Consider the following 18,710-nt stretch of genomic DNA (forward strand, 5'->3'; position numbering starts at 1 on the left):
CTTCATTCACCAGGTGCAAATTGTATGCGTAATGCATTTTTGCCAAAATGAGATTAATCTCAACAAATGCAAAGCTAGGTTGCCGCAAAAGTCAGTCAACTACTGTCATCGGCGAGCGCGATCCTGGCCTTGATGGCTGCCACTTACTTCTTCCCCAAACACCCGCGAGGTCCCAGTGAGAACGGCTGGCTGGCTTCGAGGTTGTCTACACGATTCGTGCCAATCCACCTCTCCGGTATGAAGTCATATGGCCTGTGGAAATTTTGCTCATCGTGTGTCACTGTCCATGCACTTGTGTACACTTCGGTCTTTTGATTGCAAGAAGTTAGCGAAGCTGGCACAAGATTTGATTGTATGAAACTCACTCCTTTTGGAACCCAATGGCCGTCGATAGTTGAGCCAGGACAAGTCCGAGGAAAACCTTGCGATCCAGGCGGGTACATTCGGAGGCCCTCCGAAATTACCGCCTGTAAATATGGCAACTGCTGGGCGGACATGGCAGTGATCTCGTTCAGCGAGCTGTAGTTACTGCGAATCTCATGCTGGAGTTTGAGGTATGTCGCAGGGTTTTTGAGGAGGAGGAATGTTACTGCCGCTAGGAATGTCGCGACCGTCTCCCCTCCAGCAATACTTCGACCGTTGTCAGCCTGAATGTGCTCATCAAGTTGGAAACCCTGAAGACTCACACCAACGTTGACGCGTGAGCGGTCATCTCCTCTTGAGAGACTTCTCCACTCTTTACCTTCTCCGATACATTTGTCAAAAAGTCGTGCCTCCCAGAATCACTTTGAAGCCGCCTTGAAACCATTGAGTGAGTCTGGCGTCGAGGTAAAAGAGTGTGGTAACTCTACCTTTCAACTTTGGTACGGCTGTAGCCTGAGTGACGATCCCGAACGGATACGGTCAGACGAGGAAGCAGTCTTCTCCCAAGAGCGTCCAAAATGGGGTATCGGCGAAGGTTGTCGAGAACTGTGACGAAGAACAGATGTTCCACAATCATATCAGACCAGAAATGAGACTTCCCTAAATGACTGTGTCAGCAAACAATGGAATAAACTACGGCGAATGAAGTCCAGTCATTACCCGTCTCTATGCAGTGGAAGCTCTCTCCAAACGCCATTTCTCCAAGAATATCGAACGCAACCATCTCAAACCACTTAGTCATGTCTAAACCCCGTTCAGATGTCCCATTGGACTCGAGTCGAGCAATAAAGCCATCGACAACGCTATGGACTATGCTCTCTTGCTGTGCAAGTGCTTTGGTTGAAAAGGACGCCGACAGGTTCTTCTTCATCTGCGAATGCTTTTTCGGGTCCCTCTCACTACCGACACAAAGAGATTCAAAACCGGATCCGTACATATCATAGAATTCGCTCTTCGTCATGGTCTGCTTTCCCCCTACTGCGTGGCCATAGATATCTTTCCATGACTGCACCGAAGCAAAGGATAGCTCGTTTGGAGAAATTCTGACCACAGGACCTGTAAATCATTAGTAGCATTCCACAGTTTACATTTTCAAGGCGCAGGTAGTTACCCAAACGTTCATGCTGCTTCTGAATTGCCAGGTGAAAATGACCACTCATGGAATGACGGATTCGCCAAAGCTTGACCTTCGTGTTAGCTCACACAGAAGCCCTCTCATTTGTCTAGGACGCACTAAAGATGCCCTTGCCCAGAAAGGGCCAGGAAAGGCAGCCAACGGGTGAAGAAACACGTTGTAAATGACATGATAAGTCGCGTATAACACAGTCTGTCATTTGCTTAGAGTTGTCAAATGTGACATTGAAAACGGATGGTAACTTACACATAGCAGAGCAGCGACCCACATAACATGGATGGTTTCGATATTGTACCCGAAGGGTACTATGTTTCTTGTAACAGCCATGATGTGAAACTGGTCGTAGGAGTCTACGATCTTCGAGGCACCTGAATGCAATGACCCAGAGAAACATGGACCAGTCTTGCAATATCTTCTAGAATCACGGTCCGTGGTTGAGACTTGGGCAGAAGCCCCTGCGGTGTTTATCCAAAACAGGCATCAGTCCGAGCCCGGCTCCACCTCAACGCCGGAGCGCCGGTCATTCGGAGTTTCGATACCGGCAGTGCACTGGCAGTACTGGTGATGCGTGCGCCAATCAAGAGCAAATTGGTATTCTATTGGTATCAATGAGCTAATTTATGCCCTGCTAACATCTCCCTCGTGGAAAACCAGCGCTCTCACTTCAATGCTATGTCTCGGCTCTCGATCCTCCATTTCGGGATCTGTAAATGCTGCATGTGGAACCCTTCTCGCCCGCCCATCCGTCTTCCAGTCGTAGCACTTGATGAACATGACCTCCTCTGGCGTCTGCTGGCTTTTGTAGTACCACCTATGCGCCTTGTTCGGCAAAATTGTACACGGTTCTCCCACCCAATCGGGATAAATCAACTTGACCGGAACAATATCTTTGTCTGGCACCGAGTGAGAGTCGCAAACCGCAAGAGGGTCCTTGTAGATGATTTTAATCGGCCTCCAAACATTGATGAGTTGGAATCGGGACTTCAAAAGTCTCGGGCCGTCTTCTCCCAGATGTCGTCTGACCTGATTTTCCGACGCCCATTCAGATTGGTCGATATGGGCGCGCTTGACGGGCCGTCTTTCGTCGTCCGAGCTAGCAGCTGTGGGATTCGGTCTTCGGATTGTGTGATCAAAGATGCAAATACGGCTCGCTCCAGTGCTAGACGGTGTTAGTACACTTTCTACGAGAATACGTTGATAGAGTGCTTACACTTCAAAGAGTAGTTGTTCTATCTCTGGATAATACAGATCCTTGATTTTCTGGTCGTCGATAAACTCTTTCTCTTGGCTGACATGGCGATGTAGTTGGAAGCCATGGCTGTCGAGCGTGTATTTGTCTTCGCTTCCAGTGATGTCGGCCACGACAGTCTCAAAGTCGATAGATGGATGGACAAAGGTGCTTCTCTTCCCCGCGATGCTAGGTGCATGCTCAGTCCCATCTCCGGGGTCCTGGTAGTAGTTGATCGTGGTCCGGACGTTGCGTGGGACACCCGATGACGATTGTGCTACCTTTTCATCGGAGGTTGCCATGACTGTCCGAGTCGCATCCCAGCAATCAGTGCAGCGCGAGATAACTTCAGTGGTAAAGTTTAAAAGTTTGACAGGAACTTAATTCTATTCTTCGGGAATGTAGGCAGAAGAAGGGAAGTACATAGGGGGCCTCCAGAAGATGGGACTTTGACGAAGGAAGCCCGATTAGGCAAGAGGCCGCTCCAATCATCGTAGCCCATCAGCCGGGACAACCTTGCACCTCATAGAAGACAGTCTGAAAGCCGCATGCACGGCACGCAGATAATCATCAGATGGCCTCATCCCGTCTCATAAGGACAATAGTCGACTCTTTCACACGTGGCACACGTGGCGGGCATGTATGGAGTCGTCACCTTCATTGCTCTCAAGCTCAATTTTCGAATCGACAGCTATGTCGATAGCAACTTTGAAAAGTCCCACGAGGTTTCGGAAATTTATGGAGGATTCCAAGTTCCCATAGCTTCTATGGCTACACACAAGATCATTTCATGGTCGGCCTAATGCTCCAATACAGCAGGAAGTGGTGTGCGATGTATTCACATCAAGCGTGCGATTGGTTCAATCTCATGATTACGCCCAGGTCTTGAAGACCGGATGTAGGATTGTCCGCTCGGATATTTCCGAGGTAATTGAGACGCAGGGAATTGGCGTGACATTTCCCCGCAACCTGCTTACCGCCTCACCAACGTCAAGTTTGTTGCGGCAAGAACGTCTTTTGGAGTTTTCTTGCGCCTCTGTGAAAATGGATACGTCAAGTCAATATGAGACGCCAAGAGCGTCCCCAGATACTCAAGGCAGAGTTATCATATCAGGAACACCAGTCTTAGAGAGCCGTATTATGTCTGAGGGTACCATCGAGCTTGGTGTCATCAATGTGCCTCCAGCAGAATCGAATGAGCTTGCGCAGCGATCAACCAAGACTGACATCGTCGATCAATCCTCGAGACTACCCTTTGGTCGCTTGATGTCCGCTTATATCTGCCTGGCAGCCATCTACTCCGTCCAAACACTCGACATCAACTCCGTCGCGACAGCGCTCCCAGCCATTGCTCGATCCCTTGGTGCAGGTAATAGCATCACATGGGCAGGAACAGCTTACCTCATGGGACAGACCGCCTTCCAATCTCTGTACGGACGCCTGTCTGATATCTTTGGCCGCAAACCCGTCTTGCTCGTGTGCGTTGGCTTTCTCGTGGGCGGCGATCTCCTTTGCGGCTTTGCTCGCACTCCGTTATGGCTGTATGTCTGCCGAGCGCTTAGCGGTGTCGGCGGCGGAGGAATAAGCTCACTGGTTCAGATCACAGTCAGCGATCTAGTCAGCTTGAAAGACCGTGGAAAGTATCAGGGCATGCTGAGCGCGTCAATAGGCCTCGGCGCCAGCACCGGTCCTTTCATCGCAGCCAGCATGTTACGCAAGGGCGAAACGGGCGGCGTTGAGGCTTGGAGATGGATATTTTGGGTTCCTCCTATCCTCGCCGCGGCGTGTGCAACAACCATCTGGCTTTGCCTTCCGCTAAAACCCGTCGCTGGAAGTTGGCGTGAGAAACTGGCCAAGATCGATTGGTACGGTCTGGGTGCCGCAATGGCAGGAGTACTTCTCCTATTGGTAATTGCTTTCCAGGTCACCTTGATTCACCAATGTCTGTGCTGATAAGCTGTAGATCCCTCTTAACTCAGGAGGAAGTATCTGGCCTTGGCACAGCGAGCATGTGATCACAATGCTCATTTTAGGTGGCTTCTTCTTCATCATATTCGCCGTCATTGAGAAGTCAGTGGCCAAAATACCGTTGATCCCGCTCCGTCTATTTGACAAGAGATCGACGGCAGTCATGTACGTTCAGAGCGCTTTGTATGACTACGTCTGGCAGGTAAACCTTTACTTTCTCCCCATCTATTTCCAGGAAGTCCGCGGGTACAGCCCGTTGAGGAGTGCGTCTCTTACTCTGCCTCTTCTGCTGATTCACAGTGCTGCTGGGGTGGCATCGGGTCCAATCATGAGTAAATCCGCGAGGTAGGAGATTTGAATTGAAAACACTTGAACGTGTTAACAACAAGCGCTTAGATACGCACCAATTTTATTCATCGGCATGGGTTTATGGACCCTCGGATCGGGTTTGAAACTCGTCTTTTCGCGCACGACTTCCATTAGTGTCTACGTAACGGTTCTTCTCATTGAAGGAACCGGAATAGGTTTCGTCCACCAGCCAGCCCTGGTGGCCCTCCAGGCACTCTCAAAGCCCGAGGATCGCGCTGTTGCGACTTCTACGAGAAATCTCATGCGTATGCTTGGATCCGTGGTCGGAATGGCTCTCTCAACGGCAGTTCAATACTCGGTAATGAAGTCAGCGCTGCCGGCAGATCTGCCTGAGTCTATTCGATCAAGTGTAACTGGCGGAACATGGCAGCGTGGAGATGTCGACTCTCATGGTTGGGAACAGGCAATTTTGGATGCCAAGATGAGGGGCGTCCACATGGTCTTCGTCATGCTTGTACCGCTGATGGTCCTTTGCCTTGGAGGATGCTGGTTTATCCCAAACGTTGCATTGATGGGTGATGAAGAACGTCGGGATACACAATCGGAGCAGAGACAGTAGGTCGGATGCGCAATGCATCGACTATTTAGATATGAAGGCATCTTCCGCCTCACGTTTGACAGATGGATAGTTGAGTCGCTAACAGTATCTGCTGGCATGATCGGCTCATGTTATTACCAATAATCTTCCTCTTAGATACCGCGCCCCTCTTTCGTTGATACCTGTACTAGTTTTTCGTTAATTCAGCCTGCCCTCAGGATCATGGGCGATATTTCGACAGTATTTCCTCTGGTCCGGACCTATGAGCTTTGGGAACCTCTGTTGGAATACTGCACAGCCCCTTATTCATTGAGACAAAAATAGCCGGAGTCCAATTTGTTTGAATCAGTTCATACAACTGACAGGCTCCTCCCAAACATCCCCTCTCCGACCACGAGACGTCGAAAAGGCACCATTGAACAATCGATGATTGGCTCTCAAGCGACGGCAGATGACACCTGTCAAAATATCCGGCCAGCTGTGTTGCAACCGTCTTGGCATGTGCCAATTTATAAATCTTCCAAATTCGTATTGCGATTTCCTATTACACGAATAACACCTTCTCCGCATTTTCCAAGACGGATGCGTGTTGCGCTCGATTTGGTTGAGCTCAATAGGCTAAATCTCCACAACTCGGCAGTTCGACAGCGCCCAGGTCGGTTTGCAGGAGGGGCTTCCGTTGGCGATTTCGAACGGCTTGATGGTGGTGAAGGTATGGAAAAGCGTTAATGGGACAATGAGAGGGACTGAGTGATGAGTTGGAACTATATAAGTGATCCCCATCACTGCCGATTTAGGACTGAAACCTTCGGACAGCAAGTTAAACACAACATACTCAATCACAGATATTCTCGCAATCAATCCCCAACATGAAGTACATTTTGGTTCTTTCTGTGGTTTCTGGCGCTCTTGCCTCTCTCAACTGCACGGCTACAGCAAATGTCAAGACGTACTGCTGCCCAGACGCCAACTCTGAGGTCGTCAAGACAGGTCCCGCAGGTGCCCTCATCATGATGGGCTGCGCAGCCGACAACACCAACAAGTTCGTCTCTCACTTGACGCCCATCATGGCTTTCTTGCTAAGGCGGACAGGAACTGGTACTGGAATTACAACGGCCTGTACACGGCTTATTCGACCCAGTTCAAGGACTGCTACCTGAACACTATCCCCTTCAACGACCTCAAGGGTAAGCCTCTCTTCTCCTCCGTCCTCTCTTCGAGGGAGGACATCTTGAATTCGGCGGTGGAAAAGCTGACCTGGGCGGCATGACAAAGTCCTTCCGGACTGCAAGGACGATACCTACGTGCTCGACCTCACTCGTGGCAAATCCGGGCCCCTTGACAAGTGCAACCCCAACTGTGTCAGCCAGAACAAGTTCCCTGCCAACACCTACTTTGGTGATCGACAGAAGGAGACCAACATGGCTTCGGACTTCCCGCGTCCGGGTGGGAGCGGTGGAGGATGGCCATGGAGGGGCAGGCAGCGACGGACTTGAGCTGCGGGAGCTGTTCCGTTAAGTCGGTGAGATGGAACTATAAGGCTTGGGGACACACTTGCTTCACGTTGGTATTTCCTTGTTATTGATAGGTTGAGCAAATCAATTATAGTCGATCCAGCAGACTTGCCTGCGTCTGATCCAAGTACTAGCATTAAAGAGGGTGAAGGTAAATATCCAATGAACGCCAGGTTTCCAGAAACAACGAAAAATCAAAAAGGTATCAAAAATAGGCCGTAACAGCATATCATCCGAAGCCTCCAGATCCAATCTATCCTCTCTTGTTATTTTGCCGCTGCCACGGCCGCTTGCGTCTGGGCGGGAGGTGCCGCTGCCACAGGAGGAGGTGGCGCAGCAGAACTCTCGCCTCCTTCGTGCCCGTGCCCGAAAAGCTTCTTGATACTCTTGGGGTCTTCGATGGCGTCCAGAGCCTTTTGCGTGGTGCTCTTGTGCCCATGCTCCCCCGCACCCTCCATTGAATCCAACTCGCTCTCGCCCGAGCTGAGAGAGCTGGAGCTGGGGCTGCGGTTGAGCACCATGTTCACCATTCTGCCCTCCTTCTTCTTGATCTCGACCTGCTCCTTCTTCATCTTCTGCAGCTTCTCGTCCTCGCAATGCATCACGACGATGCCCATGCCAGGGAAGTTGGCCTCGAGGAACTCCTTGAGCTTCGGGAGGATGGACTTGTCGGGTCGGTAGGTGCCGGAGTCGTTGTCGATGGTGAGCTGGTAGTGAGCGGGGTTGTGCGGGGGGTGGCCATTCGGAGGGCCGCCGGGCAGCTCGTCTGAGGGGTGTGTCTTCTCTTTAGGCTCGGGGTCCTCCGAGGCATCCGGCTTTTCGAGCCGGCGGACGAAGAACTCGCCTGAGCAGGCGATGTAGGTTTCAACGTCGCTGTGCATGGTGTGCTTGCTAAGCATGTCGATGCTGAATTCCTTTCCGGTTTCCGTGAAGCGGAACATGCCGTCGAGGGTCAAAACGTATGTGAAGATGCGGCCTCCTTCGTCGAAGTGGACCATCTTGAGGAACTGGAGAGCTGCCTCCTTGGATCGTGCTTTGAAGACGCCGTACTCGGTCGAGCTGTCGAAGTTGTAGACACGGTTGTGTTGCTTGTGCAAGGCCTTGTTGAGGATCCTGCCTCGCAAGCCACTCTTCGCGAACATGAGGCCGATCATGGGCCTGAACTCAACATAACGGTGGTAGAGCTCAGGTGGCACTGGACCTGAGAGCTGCATCTCATTCGATTGGAAGCTAGAGAGTTAGAAACCACGTCCGGCGATAGAACAGATGATGAACCTACTCGTATTTGGTCGTCTTCTTTTTGCCCTTGTTTTCGTCCTCATCGAAGAGTTGATCGGACCGAGCATCCTCGTTCTCATCCCTGTTGACCTTGACACCGGTGAGGCGTCCGATCATGGGACTGAAGTGCTTGAAGTAGCTCGTGGGGCCCACGGTGTACATCTGCGCGTGAGGAGGATTCGACTTTCCCAAGACTTCCATGCTAATCCATAGCCTCGGCGACATGTCTACGTTAGGGTCAAAGTGGCTGGTGATGGCCTTGAAGAAGTACGCGCGCTTGCTACCCATGCGCTTCTTCGCGATGAACTCTTGGCCAGGCTGCGGGTAGCCCTTCCAGTCCAATCCCACATACGGGACGCGGACAGTGACATTGCCGAGACGGTCATCGTGGTCGGGGTAATCTTCATCGTAGAGCCGGCACTTGATGATGAAACCATCGGAAGGAATGTTAGCGACAACCCACTCGTCGTTCCACACGGGCTCGGTCGTCGTTCTCTCCGTCTTTGTGCGATGCGTCAGGTCTGGGTCCTCTTTGTGGCGCTTGGGGACAGCTGCCTTGAGTGTGACGTGGATGTAGGGGTCCGACGATCTAGTGCCCAGGTCTGCAGCAGGCAGGTTCGAGGCTTTGTGGAAGATGAATCGCACGGTGTACCCGGGAGGCGCATCTGGGAGGGGGGTCTTGTCGAAGCCGCCAGAAGGTTGGGTCTTGTCCTTGACCTTCTCTTTGCTCTCGGCATAGAGTTCCTTAAGATTGCTGGAGCGATGATGCGGCTTCTCGTGGGGGGTCTTATGACCGTCAGCATTGGGATTCTGCTTACTCTCGATTCTGTCCTCGAGAGCCCCCTCCTTCTGTCGCGGCAACCCGTCCCCTTGAGTTGAGGGCCCACCGTTTGCTGACGGGTCATTGCCCTCAGTAGCTATTGCAGACGGTCCGGCTGCTTCCAGAGACGTGCCGTCCAATGCGGTGCCATTTGCCGCATGGCCGTTGGCGTCTGTCGCGTCCGAAGTGCCATTCGGTAGATGGCCGTTCGTCGTCGGGCTGTCGGTTGCTGAGCCATTCGGCGCATAGCCGTTCGGAGCATGACCGTCCGGCTGTTGCTCAGGAGCCTGAGCCGACACGCGAGGCTCACTGCTCTGCTCAAGAGGTGCGGTCGCATTAGAGATGCCGGGCCCATCAGACGGGCCGTCAGAGTGTGGATGCCCGTTGGGCCTTTGCTCTTCCGCGGCCGACATTTTCCGCTGACAGCGAGAGGCGATGGGGGCGGAAATAAGCTTGTTTGGTTTCCGAGGTCAAAGCAGGCGTCGTGGCTGATGCGTGTTGTCTCTCAAGATCGGGCGCCAAAACAGATGGCTTGAAGAGGACCCTGGCGGTTGGCTAGACTGGCGAGATCTGAAGAAAAAGCCGATGGTCGAAGGGGAAAAAATAGATAGCGGCGGGAGATCCTGTAGAGACCCTGCAGTGCAGCGCTGTCGTGGCCGTTGCCAAGACCGCAGATCGGTTCTGGGGGTGGTAACCTTGCTGGGCTGGGAATGCCGCGTGCCAATGATGTCTTCAGTGGACCAGAAAGCTTGGCATCTGGCCCGTGTTTTCCGCTTTCAGGGAGCTGGCTGATAAGATGAGGGGAGCTGTGGCTTAATTGTGCGACGGACAAAACCTAGAAGCAAGTGATTCAGTGGCGGGCGTTTGTCTGGCAGTAAGGATGATTCGTCTTTGAAGTAAGGTCTCCAATGTCAACAGTGACGTGGTTGTAGGACGGTAAGGTAAGATGAGAAAAGATTGCAGAGATTGCATCTACCTAAAAGAAGAGGCGCGTGTTGGCTGGGGAGGCAACCAGGGGGGGTAAGAGAGATGATAGGTGAGGGGCTGGAAGCAGAGGTGAGGGGAGGGGGGGTCTAAGGTTATCACAGGCCGGCTAGCAGTCAGCCAGCCAGCTGAGAGAAAAGAAGAAAAAGCCCGCGACACACAGAGAGCACCTCAGAAAAAAAGAGCCCAAGCTCGCGATCAACAAAGCGTCGCAAGCACCATCCAGCTGTCATTGGAAACTGACGTCATTTGGACAAGATTCGGTGGTAAGGTGCGGCTAGAACGTGCCGAAGCCGGGGTTAGCTTGTCATCTTGGCTGCTACATGGCCCATTGGTCCCTGCTAAGCCTGCTTGGCCGCAGCTGACCGGTTTTATCCGACTTGCCTTCACATCAGCACATGTTTCACCATCACGAGCCTTCCAACCTTGCATGTTGGTTGCCTGTACGTAAAATCTTATGTGGAGAGACACCTGCATTCTGGAAGCCGAGGGGCCCGTCTTCCAAGACCAGACCGCCCATTACTAGGCAGTTAGGTTATGTCTTGCCCGTTTAGGATGGTGGGGCACATGGACGCCTCCGATTGTTCTGCAGGATCCGAGAGACCGGCCATTCGCTCCGTGTCTCGGCAAAGACCCACCGCCATTCCGGACTGCCTCCGGCCCGGTCCGGAAGCTTCTGTTGGCGGCCTGTTGGCCAAGAATCAGTGAAAGATGTGCGATGATTTCTACTACCAAAATCCCACATCGCCCATCAAGGCTTCCGATGACACGGACAACGTAAAGAGTAAGTCCTTAGGCAACAGAGAGTGGTAATTGCCTGGATGTAATGTATCATAGACGATAAGCTGTAAGTCCCTGGACTGAGAGACGAAATATGTTGCTTCATTGTTTCAGATAATCGATTCAATTTCCAAGGACAGTGGAAATGCCTCGTTTCTTCCAAGCTTTGCCGGAAGATAAACACATACATCCTGCAGAAGTATTCATTGATGACCTCGTGAAAAGAAGATTGATTCAGTTGCACGCTAGAAACAGCGGTCTCACAGAAGGAATACTCATCAAAGACTTGAATAATGCTATCTCCAAGCGGATACGCCATGGAACTCGGCTGGTGGGCAGCATCAAAGCCGCAGTCTGCTCACCAGCCGCACAACACCTCAGAAGCCTGCCCTCGACGACATAATCAAGGGCACAAACGAAACAATTTCAAAATTCCAGAAAACCCTGCCTCCCTCGAGATTTTTCTTCTTCTCACCATCGCCAGCTTTGCTGTTTCTTGCTAGCGACACCACAACCTCAGACCTCCAGGCTACTTTGGAGCACAGCAAATCAACCATGGACGACAGCGGTTAGTGCTTCATGAATCCTCATAAATACTGGCGTGGAATTCCGCGTTCCATGACTTCATCTACCCCGAGCATGTAGCCGGTGCTAACTGTGAAAGTAGACTCCTACCTCCAAGATCGAAGCAGCATGGAGGGCACCGTGCAGTACGTCCCGTGAGCCCCTATCGCTTACATACATGCCCTCCTTGTTCCCTGGACTGACTTCCTTGCAGGCCCAAGTTGGCGTATCCGGAGTGTCCTCTTGTCAAAAGCGACGACGCGGTCGACCAGGGTCATGCCGTCTCCGACTCGGCTGCCTCGCCTTCTCCCATCGCCTATCAGGACCAAGGAAGCAACACCGCCGGCGACAACACCATCGACGAGGACGACCGTGCTCTCTACCAGTTGCTTCGTTATCACGTCAATTCTGAGATCTCCTCGACCTCTTCTGACCCCCAGCCTACCGGATCAGTCCCCACACCCTTTACCTACCCTGTCGTGGGCGCGAGCGTTCCCAGTTACATCGCCGGCAACAACAACACAAGCCAGCCTGGAGTATTTGCCTCCCCCTCTGCCAACAGCGCCTCCTCGGGCACTCATGGTTACTTTCATTCGACCGGTTCTACGAATGCTGCTCCTAGCAACAACCTCACCCTCAACGCCCCAGTTGCAACTATGACCACTGCCCCTACCGGCACCGCGTCTGTGAACATGAACGCCGTCTCTATCAACACTGCGCTCGCCAATGCCCCTCCTGTCAACGCCGCTCCTGTCAACGCCGCCCCAGCCAACACCGTCGCTTACCAGGGACATCCCATCTACAGCCGCCGCCGCCGGCACCGCATCGGCACTCGCGGCTGCCACGTGGGCAGTAGCGGCATTGACCGGCCCAACCCTCCGGAGCCGCTCCCCATCCCTGGACCTCCGGCCGGAGCCCCTCCCGGCGTGACCTATCCTCTCTCTCGAATGGCATACAGGCCTCCTGCAGCTCCTTTCCACACCAGCAGCGGCCAGAAGCGATTCCCATGTAACCGGTGCGGTCTCGTGCGATCCAGAGAAGATGAAACTCGATTTCATCTTCGTGATGTTCACTATCGCCAAGAGTACAAGTGGATTCATTACGGAAATCATGAGGAGGGACTTTACTACTTCGGCATCGACCAGTCTAACATCGACTGCCCTAGCATCTAGGGCTAGCACGTCATCCAATCTGGCTAAGAGGGGTTGGAAAGGCAACTGGGATATGACGCTCTTGGTGGAATGTACAGGAGGCATAGAGGCCAAGAGGCCTTCAAGATGGAACTACCAGCCGTTCCTCTGAACATGGATTCGCTTGCCGCGCAGAAATAGTTTGTTGACAGACTCCGTGGCCTTTGCTTCAGACGCGCTGCTCATAGATCTCATCGGGCCTGTAGGGCCATCGTTACTCAAGGCACATTACAAGCATGGTTCTCCATAAATGTGATGGAATGAGTGTGTTGGATTTTCTGCTAGGTGAAATGAATGCGTGATGGCCATCTGAGCTGAGTCGTTTGCGAAAAATGAACGATAGGTGCTGAGCTGACAGACTCAGCAACCTTGGAGAAAGGAAACCATCCGTACAGCTGTCACCACCAGGGAGAATACTACCCTTAGATGTGACCAGGCTTTCCCATGATTCCATCTAACACACCACCCTGAAAGACCACCGAGGCTGCGTCTGAGTGTTGAGACAGAATCCACCCTTGAAGGTCCTCGGGTTCTTGCCACAAGTTCCGTCCTCGTAAGTATAGACTGTTCCCCAGTTGTCAGCATCTTCTCACAGACTACTCCTCGGCAAGATGGCTTACTGAAGCAAGGGCCGCGGATAAGATTTATTCCACGAGTGTGAGCCGCAAGCGTGACACACTGGTTGCGGTCGTAGGTTCGATGGGGCCCGCCGGAGCCTGAGTTGCACGTGTTGGTGCCGAAGAGCTGCAAAGTCACAGTGTTGGCCTGGCGGGCTTCGAGATCCTCCAAGTCTCTGGCTTCGACTTCTTTGACTTCCCGGGTGGGAGGTTCATCGATTTCTCGTGCCACGATGTCTTCGGGAGCTCGAGCCGCGACTTCGGCCACTGGGACCTCGACGCCGACGGCCTCAGGGGCGGGTGTTGCGAGAGAAGAGGGCGGCAGGACGGCGAAGATGGCAAGAGCGGCGGGGGCGATGTTGGTGAAGAGCATTTTGAATGGGAATTTGCTGTTGGTGGTGAAGTATCTGGTTTGCTTGACTTGTCCGACTGCGTCTGGGTTGGAAGTGAGAGAACTCAGAAGGAGAAGGGCAAGAAGCCTGCGGAATTTATAGTTGAGATTGGAGCGGCGGTTATCTTTTGTCTCACAGATACTCGGAAACCCTATCATCGTCTTCAGATAGCCTGGATGAGGGATATGGGCTGACATGCCCAGGACATGCTGCTTTCGATCACTTGGCAATTTTTCTCGTCGCCCGAGGCGTTGAAATCTGCCTCACGTTCTCATGTGGACGTTCGTAAGCAACGCCGTTGTTAACTCAATGGTTCATCCGGAATGGGTAAACAGAAGTCGTGGATATGACATCTATGCGCATTACTTCAACCAGAGTATCTCTCAACCAGCAGGTATTGTGCCTTGCTGCAGGTATACTAAGGAAAGCTGGCAACTTGCTAGATTTGGTAGAAACTTGTTGTAAATGTGAACTGGAAATCTTGGCCGTACTGAAATTCTCCAATAATGGGCGTGTGGATGCTGGTAACATTCATGAATTGCACTAAACAGTCACGCTCTCCAAGACAAACTGATAATGAAGGAGTATCAGGGCTTGGAAATTGACATGTCGATCGGTCGAATAGATGTCAGCTGTGGCGGGGTATTAGTCTCCAGCCAAGCGTTGCGAGAGACAGATCATCTAGTTGGATGTAAACCTCAGAACTACATTACTACCTCTAAAAGCACTAATTAGATATGGACATGGCGACGTGGGATGAGCAACGGTTTCGAGGCACTCTGTAGTGCAAATATTTGCAACGCTTCTTTACGAATTATTGCTCTGATCTTGCTAGCTCTTGCCGTTCAGAGTTTCTGTCATATGACCTGAATTTCTGTGGTCACGGCCAGCGACAATTGACTGAATCTGGAATGCTTTCTCAAAGCCCTCATACTCGCAAGAAAGAACAGCGGGAGTTTTGAGCTTTCAATAAACCCCATAATGATCCAACTGTGAATGTTTAATTAATAGCCCCATAGAGTAGGCTTTTCCATCTAACTTGCTTGGCGACGTCCTTTAGTGTCTCGCTTTCTACTTCAGTCGTCAAACAGACGGAATAAGGCATACGAAGTCGTTGTATTATCTTTTGGCTTATGACCAGGATATCGAACAGAATGATTCTGATGCCTATGTTATCTTCAGTCAAAGTCCCTGGTGGCATGAAACTCGGTGAGTGGAGAACAGTACCCAGTTCTTTCTTAAATGGAAGCCCTCATGGTATGACTACGATGGAACGCATGTGAGTGGTCTGCCATTCTCAGAAGTCTAAAGTGCCTTGTCTCAGAGAACGTTGTGATCGACCTCCCCATGGGGTAAATTGCGGCTCGGCGCGATGGTCTCACATTGGATGCCGCAGACGTCGATTCCATGAGACAAGTCTCCGGAACCACCCGTTCTACCAATTCCATTTCTGAAGAGAGTTGAAGATCTGCAGCTGGGGTTCTGTTTGTTTTCATCACGTCTGCATACTAATTGGTCATCGTGTTCGTAGTATGTGTCCATATGTCTAAGTGGGTTGTTTCGTTGATTGTTTCGGTCCGCCCACAACTGGTGCCTGTTTCCTTGGCCGGACTTTGGCCCTTCTAGGGCAACTGATGTCTACACTCACACAGGAGGTACGTTGCTTCGAGCCTTTCACCCGTTTCCGGCTCGATGTCCTGACTGTAGTGCCGCAGAATCGCCTAGGTGACTTACAAACATTCACAAAATACTTGCATACGCAGCATGTCTAGAAACATACGATGAATTTTATCTACACGGTGAGACATGAGTGTGCGGCCTTATGCCTGAGCCGTGGTTGGTGGAAATTGCCTCAAAGGCGGGCACGTGGCGGGCTACCTAGCATCTGGCAGATAGACGGGCAGACTGTGCTAAAGAGTGTCTGAAGCTAATAACTGGGCAATTGATGCAGTGCGACCGCCGTGGTCAGGAATGCAGGAAAGGCTCTCGCACAATTGTGGCCAGCGTATTTTCTCCTTCACTGCATTCTTAACCCACCCCGAGGCAATCAAGTCCGCCAACACCGTATTATCCTGCGGTATTTCGGATCAAGACAGACAGATACGCACGTCGCCACACACATGTCAGCAGCGAAAAGTCGGTCAACCTCACCGTTCTCTGCACTGCAAACTTAACCCCCCTAGAGGCAGCGTCCCAATCAGGCCTACGGATTGTCTACTCTGTCTACATCACGAGGAACTCACAGCACAGCCATCAATTCGCAAACACTCAGGACATATCATTATGCTCGCCATCTATGTCAGTCTCGGAACACCAGACGCCTCGGCCCAAGTATGCACGTAAAAGTCTAGCACGGAGAGTATCCATTTCCAACCATCAAATACCAGTCAGCCAGCCCTTGTCCCTCCTCATTGCCGTCCACTCGCGCAAAACACGCTTCCCAGGAAGGGTCGCCCCTTCAAATCAGGTCTTCGTGCCCGGTGTAAAGTCCCCGCGAACCCGACACTTCTATCCGGGTATCAATCCATAACACAAACATGCCGCACATCACCCCTTGGATTTCCAATGTCCGCTCGACAGCGTACCAAACTCCGGGGCAGGGGAAGTTGTGCGTCGACGAATGCACTCCCAAGACCCCAACGCTCCGGACCCTGCAAAGCCTCTCACGCCCCTGCTAGTGGTATCCCGCGAGGGGCAAGAGCCAACATACTCTACCCGATGCTACTCGGAAACGATCTTTGTATGTCGATGTATCCGGCAGACCGTGTCTTCCCAAAATCATGGTGTATATCAGGGTATCAATCTCGTCATATTGCAGCAGGTGCTCTAAGAATCGCCACCAGCAGGTCGTGATCGCTGTGCTACCACTTCCCGTGCGTAAAACTCCACCAACATGGTTGCATACGCCTCCAGGTCTTCAACGGGGACCGCAAGTCGGAAGTCGTTCAACAATAGAAACTGCAGCTCAAGGTGATTGAGCTCCGCCAAAGGAAGCCCGCCGACCTGTAAGCTGTCAGAGATGGGGTCACATTGCGTCGAAACTGACGTTAACATACCTTGGCGTATCTAGAGTTGGTGTAGAATACGTCCGAAAAGAACTTGCTCGCACAAGTTACGCCCGCAATAATTAGCCGGTGGATATTAAAGCTGTCAACAACAAAGTATGTCGCCGGTCCGGAGGCTCCCGGAGGCGTGGGCTGCGGAACGATGCCTCCGTCGGTAGGAGTCGCCGTCTTTTCGTTCACGTCCTCGTCATCGGCGAGATCCGAGTCCGTCTCGTCACTGTCTCTCATGTCTACGTCTGCAGACTGCGGACGCGAGGTTGACTGGGAAGTTGACTGCCGTCGGGCCTCCTCGTGTTTGACCACCATCGCGTTGACTCGTTCCGTCATACGGTCAAAGTATACTAATAAACTCAAAAAGACTTCGTACGTGGTGGGGCAGTACTTGTGAATGCGGGAGAGATAGCTGAGGATGGTGATGGCAGGGATATTCTTGCCATGGAAAGCAAGGACCGAGGTGCTGAGAGGGCTCATCGGAGTACCGTTGCCTGACTCGTTATTCTGGCTGGCTTGCTGTTGGTGCGCCACGTTTCGCTGCATGGCATCGTGTTGCAGATCGTTGGTTGTGGTGATTTTTGTAAGGAGAGCGGCCACCATTTCGATAATATCGCCAATGGGCATGGCGCTGATCTCGTACTTCATCTGTTGGAGGGGAGGATCGTTCAGTATCCCTGGCCCATTGCCCGTAACCATATCTGCCTTGGCAAGGCTCTGAATGTGCGCCAAGTCGCGCACATGAATCGTAGTCTGGCCCTGAGGCTGCTGGCGGGGAGAAGAGGTATTGGACATGGGGTACGAGGGAGCGGCAATGGCGTCGCCGTCGGAGGCAGGGGAGGGCTGCTGTTGGTCTTGGCGCACGGCCGGAGTAGAGCTCTCAGGTGCAGCTACAGCAGCAGCATGGCTGTTATCGCGAGATTCGGTGGCCATGCATGCGGGGCTCTCGGCATGCTGAGGCCTCGCTCGAGTAGGCGAGGAGGACGAGGGAGGGGAGGGGAAGCGAGATGCTCCGGCACTGGGCGGCGCGTGCTTCTCCGGGGGTTCGGCGGAAACCCAGTCGGGGCGTCTTTGACGCGAGGGAGGAGTGTTTGTGTATCTAGGGCTCGCAGAAGGGCGTCTTTGGGTAGCGTCTCTTGAACGACTGGCAGATCGGTAGTGTGAATCGTGCGAGTGTTGGTGCTGAATGCCAGAGGCGGCGATCATGTTATGGAAGTGGGAGGGATCGGATACGAAGTCACCGATCACAGCAGCCATAGCATCGTATTATTCCAGAACGGACTGAATTACGATTAAAGGTGTTGGAAGCGGCAACTGCGGCGGAACTCTTGTTAGCAAGACTGCATGCCCACAATGTTATTACGAAGAAAAGGAAGGTTTCGGCGAGAGCGAGCGAAAGGAAGACATGATGACAATGGTGGGTTGGGTATTTGGATTGGAAGGAGTTGACGGTTGCGTGACGATGCCCAAGGCTCCAGCAGTCACGACGAATGCCGGCGGCGACCGAGTAATCGAAGCTGGTTCAATGGTCGCACTCGTACGATGACGAACCCGTGAGGCAAGGGTCATCGTCCCCGAGCGACGGCTTATCTGCGATGGCGCAGATTGGTCGGGCAGGACTGGCGGGACATTGACCAGGGCCGTTGCGCGCCCACTTGGAGGTTAGGCGAGCAGCAACGGTCGTAAGGCAGCCCAAGAAGCTGTCGAGCAGACAAGGCTCATGCCCGACGACATGATTGAGCTTCGGCTACCAACCAGCCAGCAGGCGACATTCTCGTGCGCAGGTACGATCGACGTCACATTTGGGTGCGTGAAAAAGGAGAGGGCGATAAGGGAAGGAACCACGTGCGATTG

General features: G+C 52.5%; 5 protein-coding genes across 5 annotated transcripts; 2 read left to right on the forward strand and 3 right to left on the reverse strand.

Annotated features, from left to right (window-relative positions):
* Positions 1 to 6,530: 6,530 nt before the first annotated feature.
* Positions 6,531 to 6,931, forward strand: COL26b_005290 (uncharacterized protein; the record flags this gene model as incomplete). The annotated part of the gene is made up of 2 exons (XM_053178142.1): positions 6,531 to 6,703; positions 6,754 to 6,931. The coding sequence occupies 2 exons, from the start codon at positions 6,531 to 6,533 to the stop codon at positions 6,929 to 6,931; spliced, it is 351 nt and encodes a 116-aa protein (XP_053037917.1).
* A 510-nt stretch (positions 6,932 to 7,441) lies between these two features.
* On the reverse strand, positions 7,442 to 9,686 carry COL26b_005291 (uncharacterized protein; the record flags this gene model as incomplete). The annotated part of the gene is made up of 2 exons (XM_053178143.1): positions 7,442 to 8,405; positions 8,455 to 9,686. The coding sequence occupies 2 exons, from the start codon at positions 9,684 to 9,686 to the stop codon at positions 7,442 to 7,444; spliced, it is 2,196 nt and encodes a 731-aa protein (XP_053037918.1).
* Positions 9,687 to 10,968: 1,282 nt separating this feature from the next.
* COL26b_005292 (uncharacterized protein) lies at positions 10,969 to 12,773 on the forward strand (the record flags this gene model as incomplete). The annotated part of the gene is made up of 3 exons (XM_053178144.1): positions 10,969 to 11,041; positions 11,705 to 11,747; positions 11,816 to 12,773. The coding sequence occupies 3 exons, from the start codon at positions 10,969 to 10,971 to the stop codon at positions 12,771 to 12,773; spliced, it is 1,074 nt and encodes a 357-aa protein (XP_053037919.1).
* Positions 12,774 to 13,245: 472 nt separating this feature from the next.
* On the reverse strand, positions 13,246 to 13,781 carry COL26b_005293 (uncharacterized protein; the record flags this gene model as incomplete). Its single annotated transcript, XM_053178145.1, has 2 exons — positions 13,246 to 13,355; positions 13,412 to 13,781. The coding sequence occupies 2 exons, from the start codon at positions 13,779 to 13,781 to the stop codon at positions 13,246 to 13,248; spliced, it is 480 nt and encodes a 159-aa protein (XP_053037920.1).
* A 2,845-nt stretch (positions 13,782 to 16,626) lies between these two features.
* Positions 16,627 to 18,062, reverse strand: COL26b_005294 (uncharacterized protein; the record flags this gene model as incomplete). Its single annotated transcript, XM_053178146.1, has 2 exons — positions 16,627 to 16,803; positions 16,857 to 18,062. 2 exons carry the CDS (start codon positions 18,060 to 18,062, stop codon positions 16,627 to 16,629), a joined length of 1,383 nt encoding a protein of 460 aa, XP_053037921.1.
* Positions 18,063 to 18,710: the final 648 nt, after the last annotated feature.

The sequence above is a fragment of the Colletotrichum chrysophilum genome, assembly GCF_026319265.1.
Source record: "Colletotrichum chrysophilum strain AFK26 chromosome Unknown scaffold_35, whole genome shotgun sequence".
NCBI lineage: Eukaryota > Fungi > Ascomycota > Sordariomycetes > Glomerellales > Glomerellaceae > Colletotrichum > Colletotrichum chrysophilum.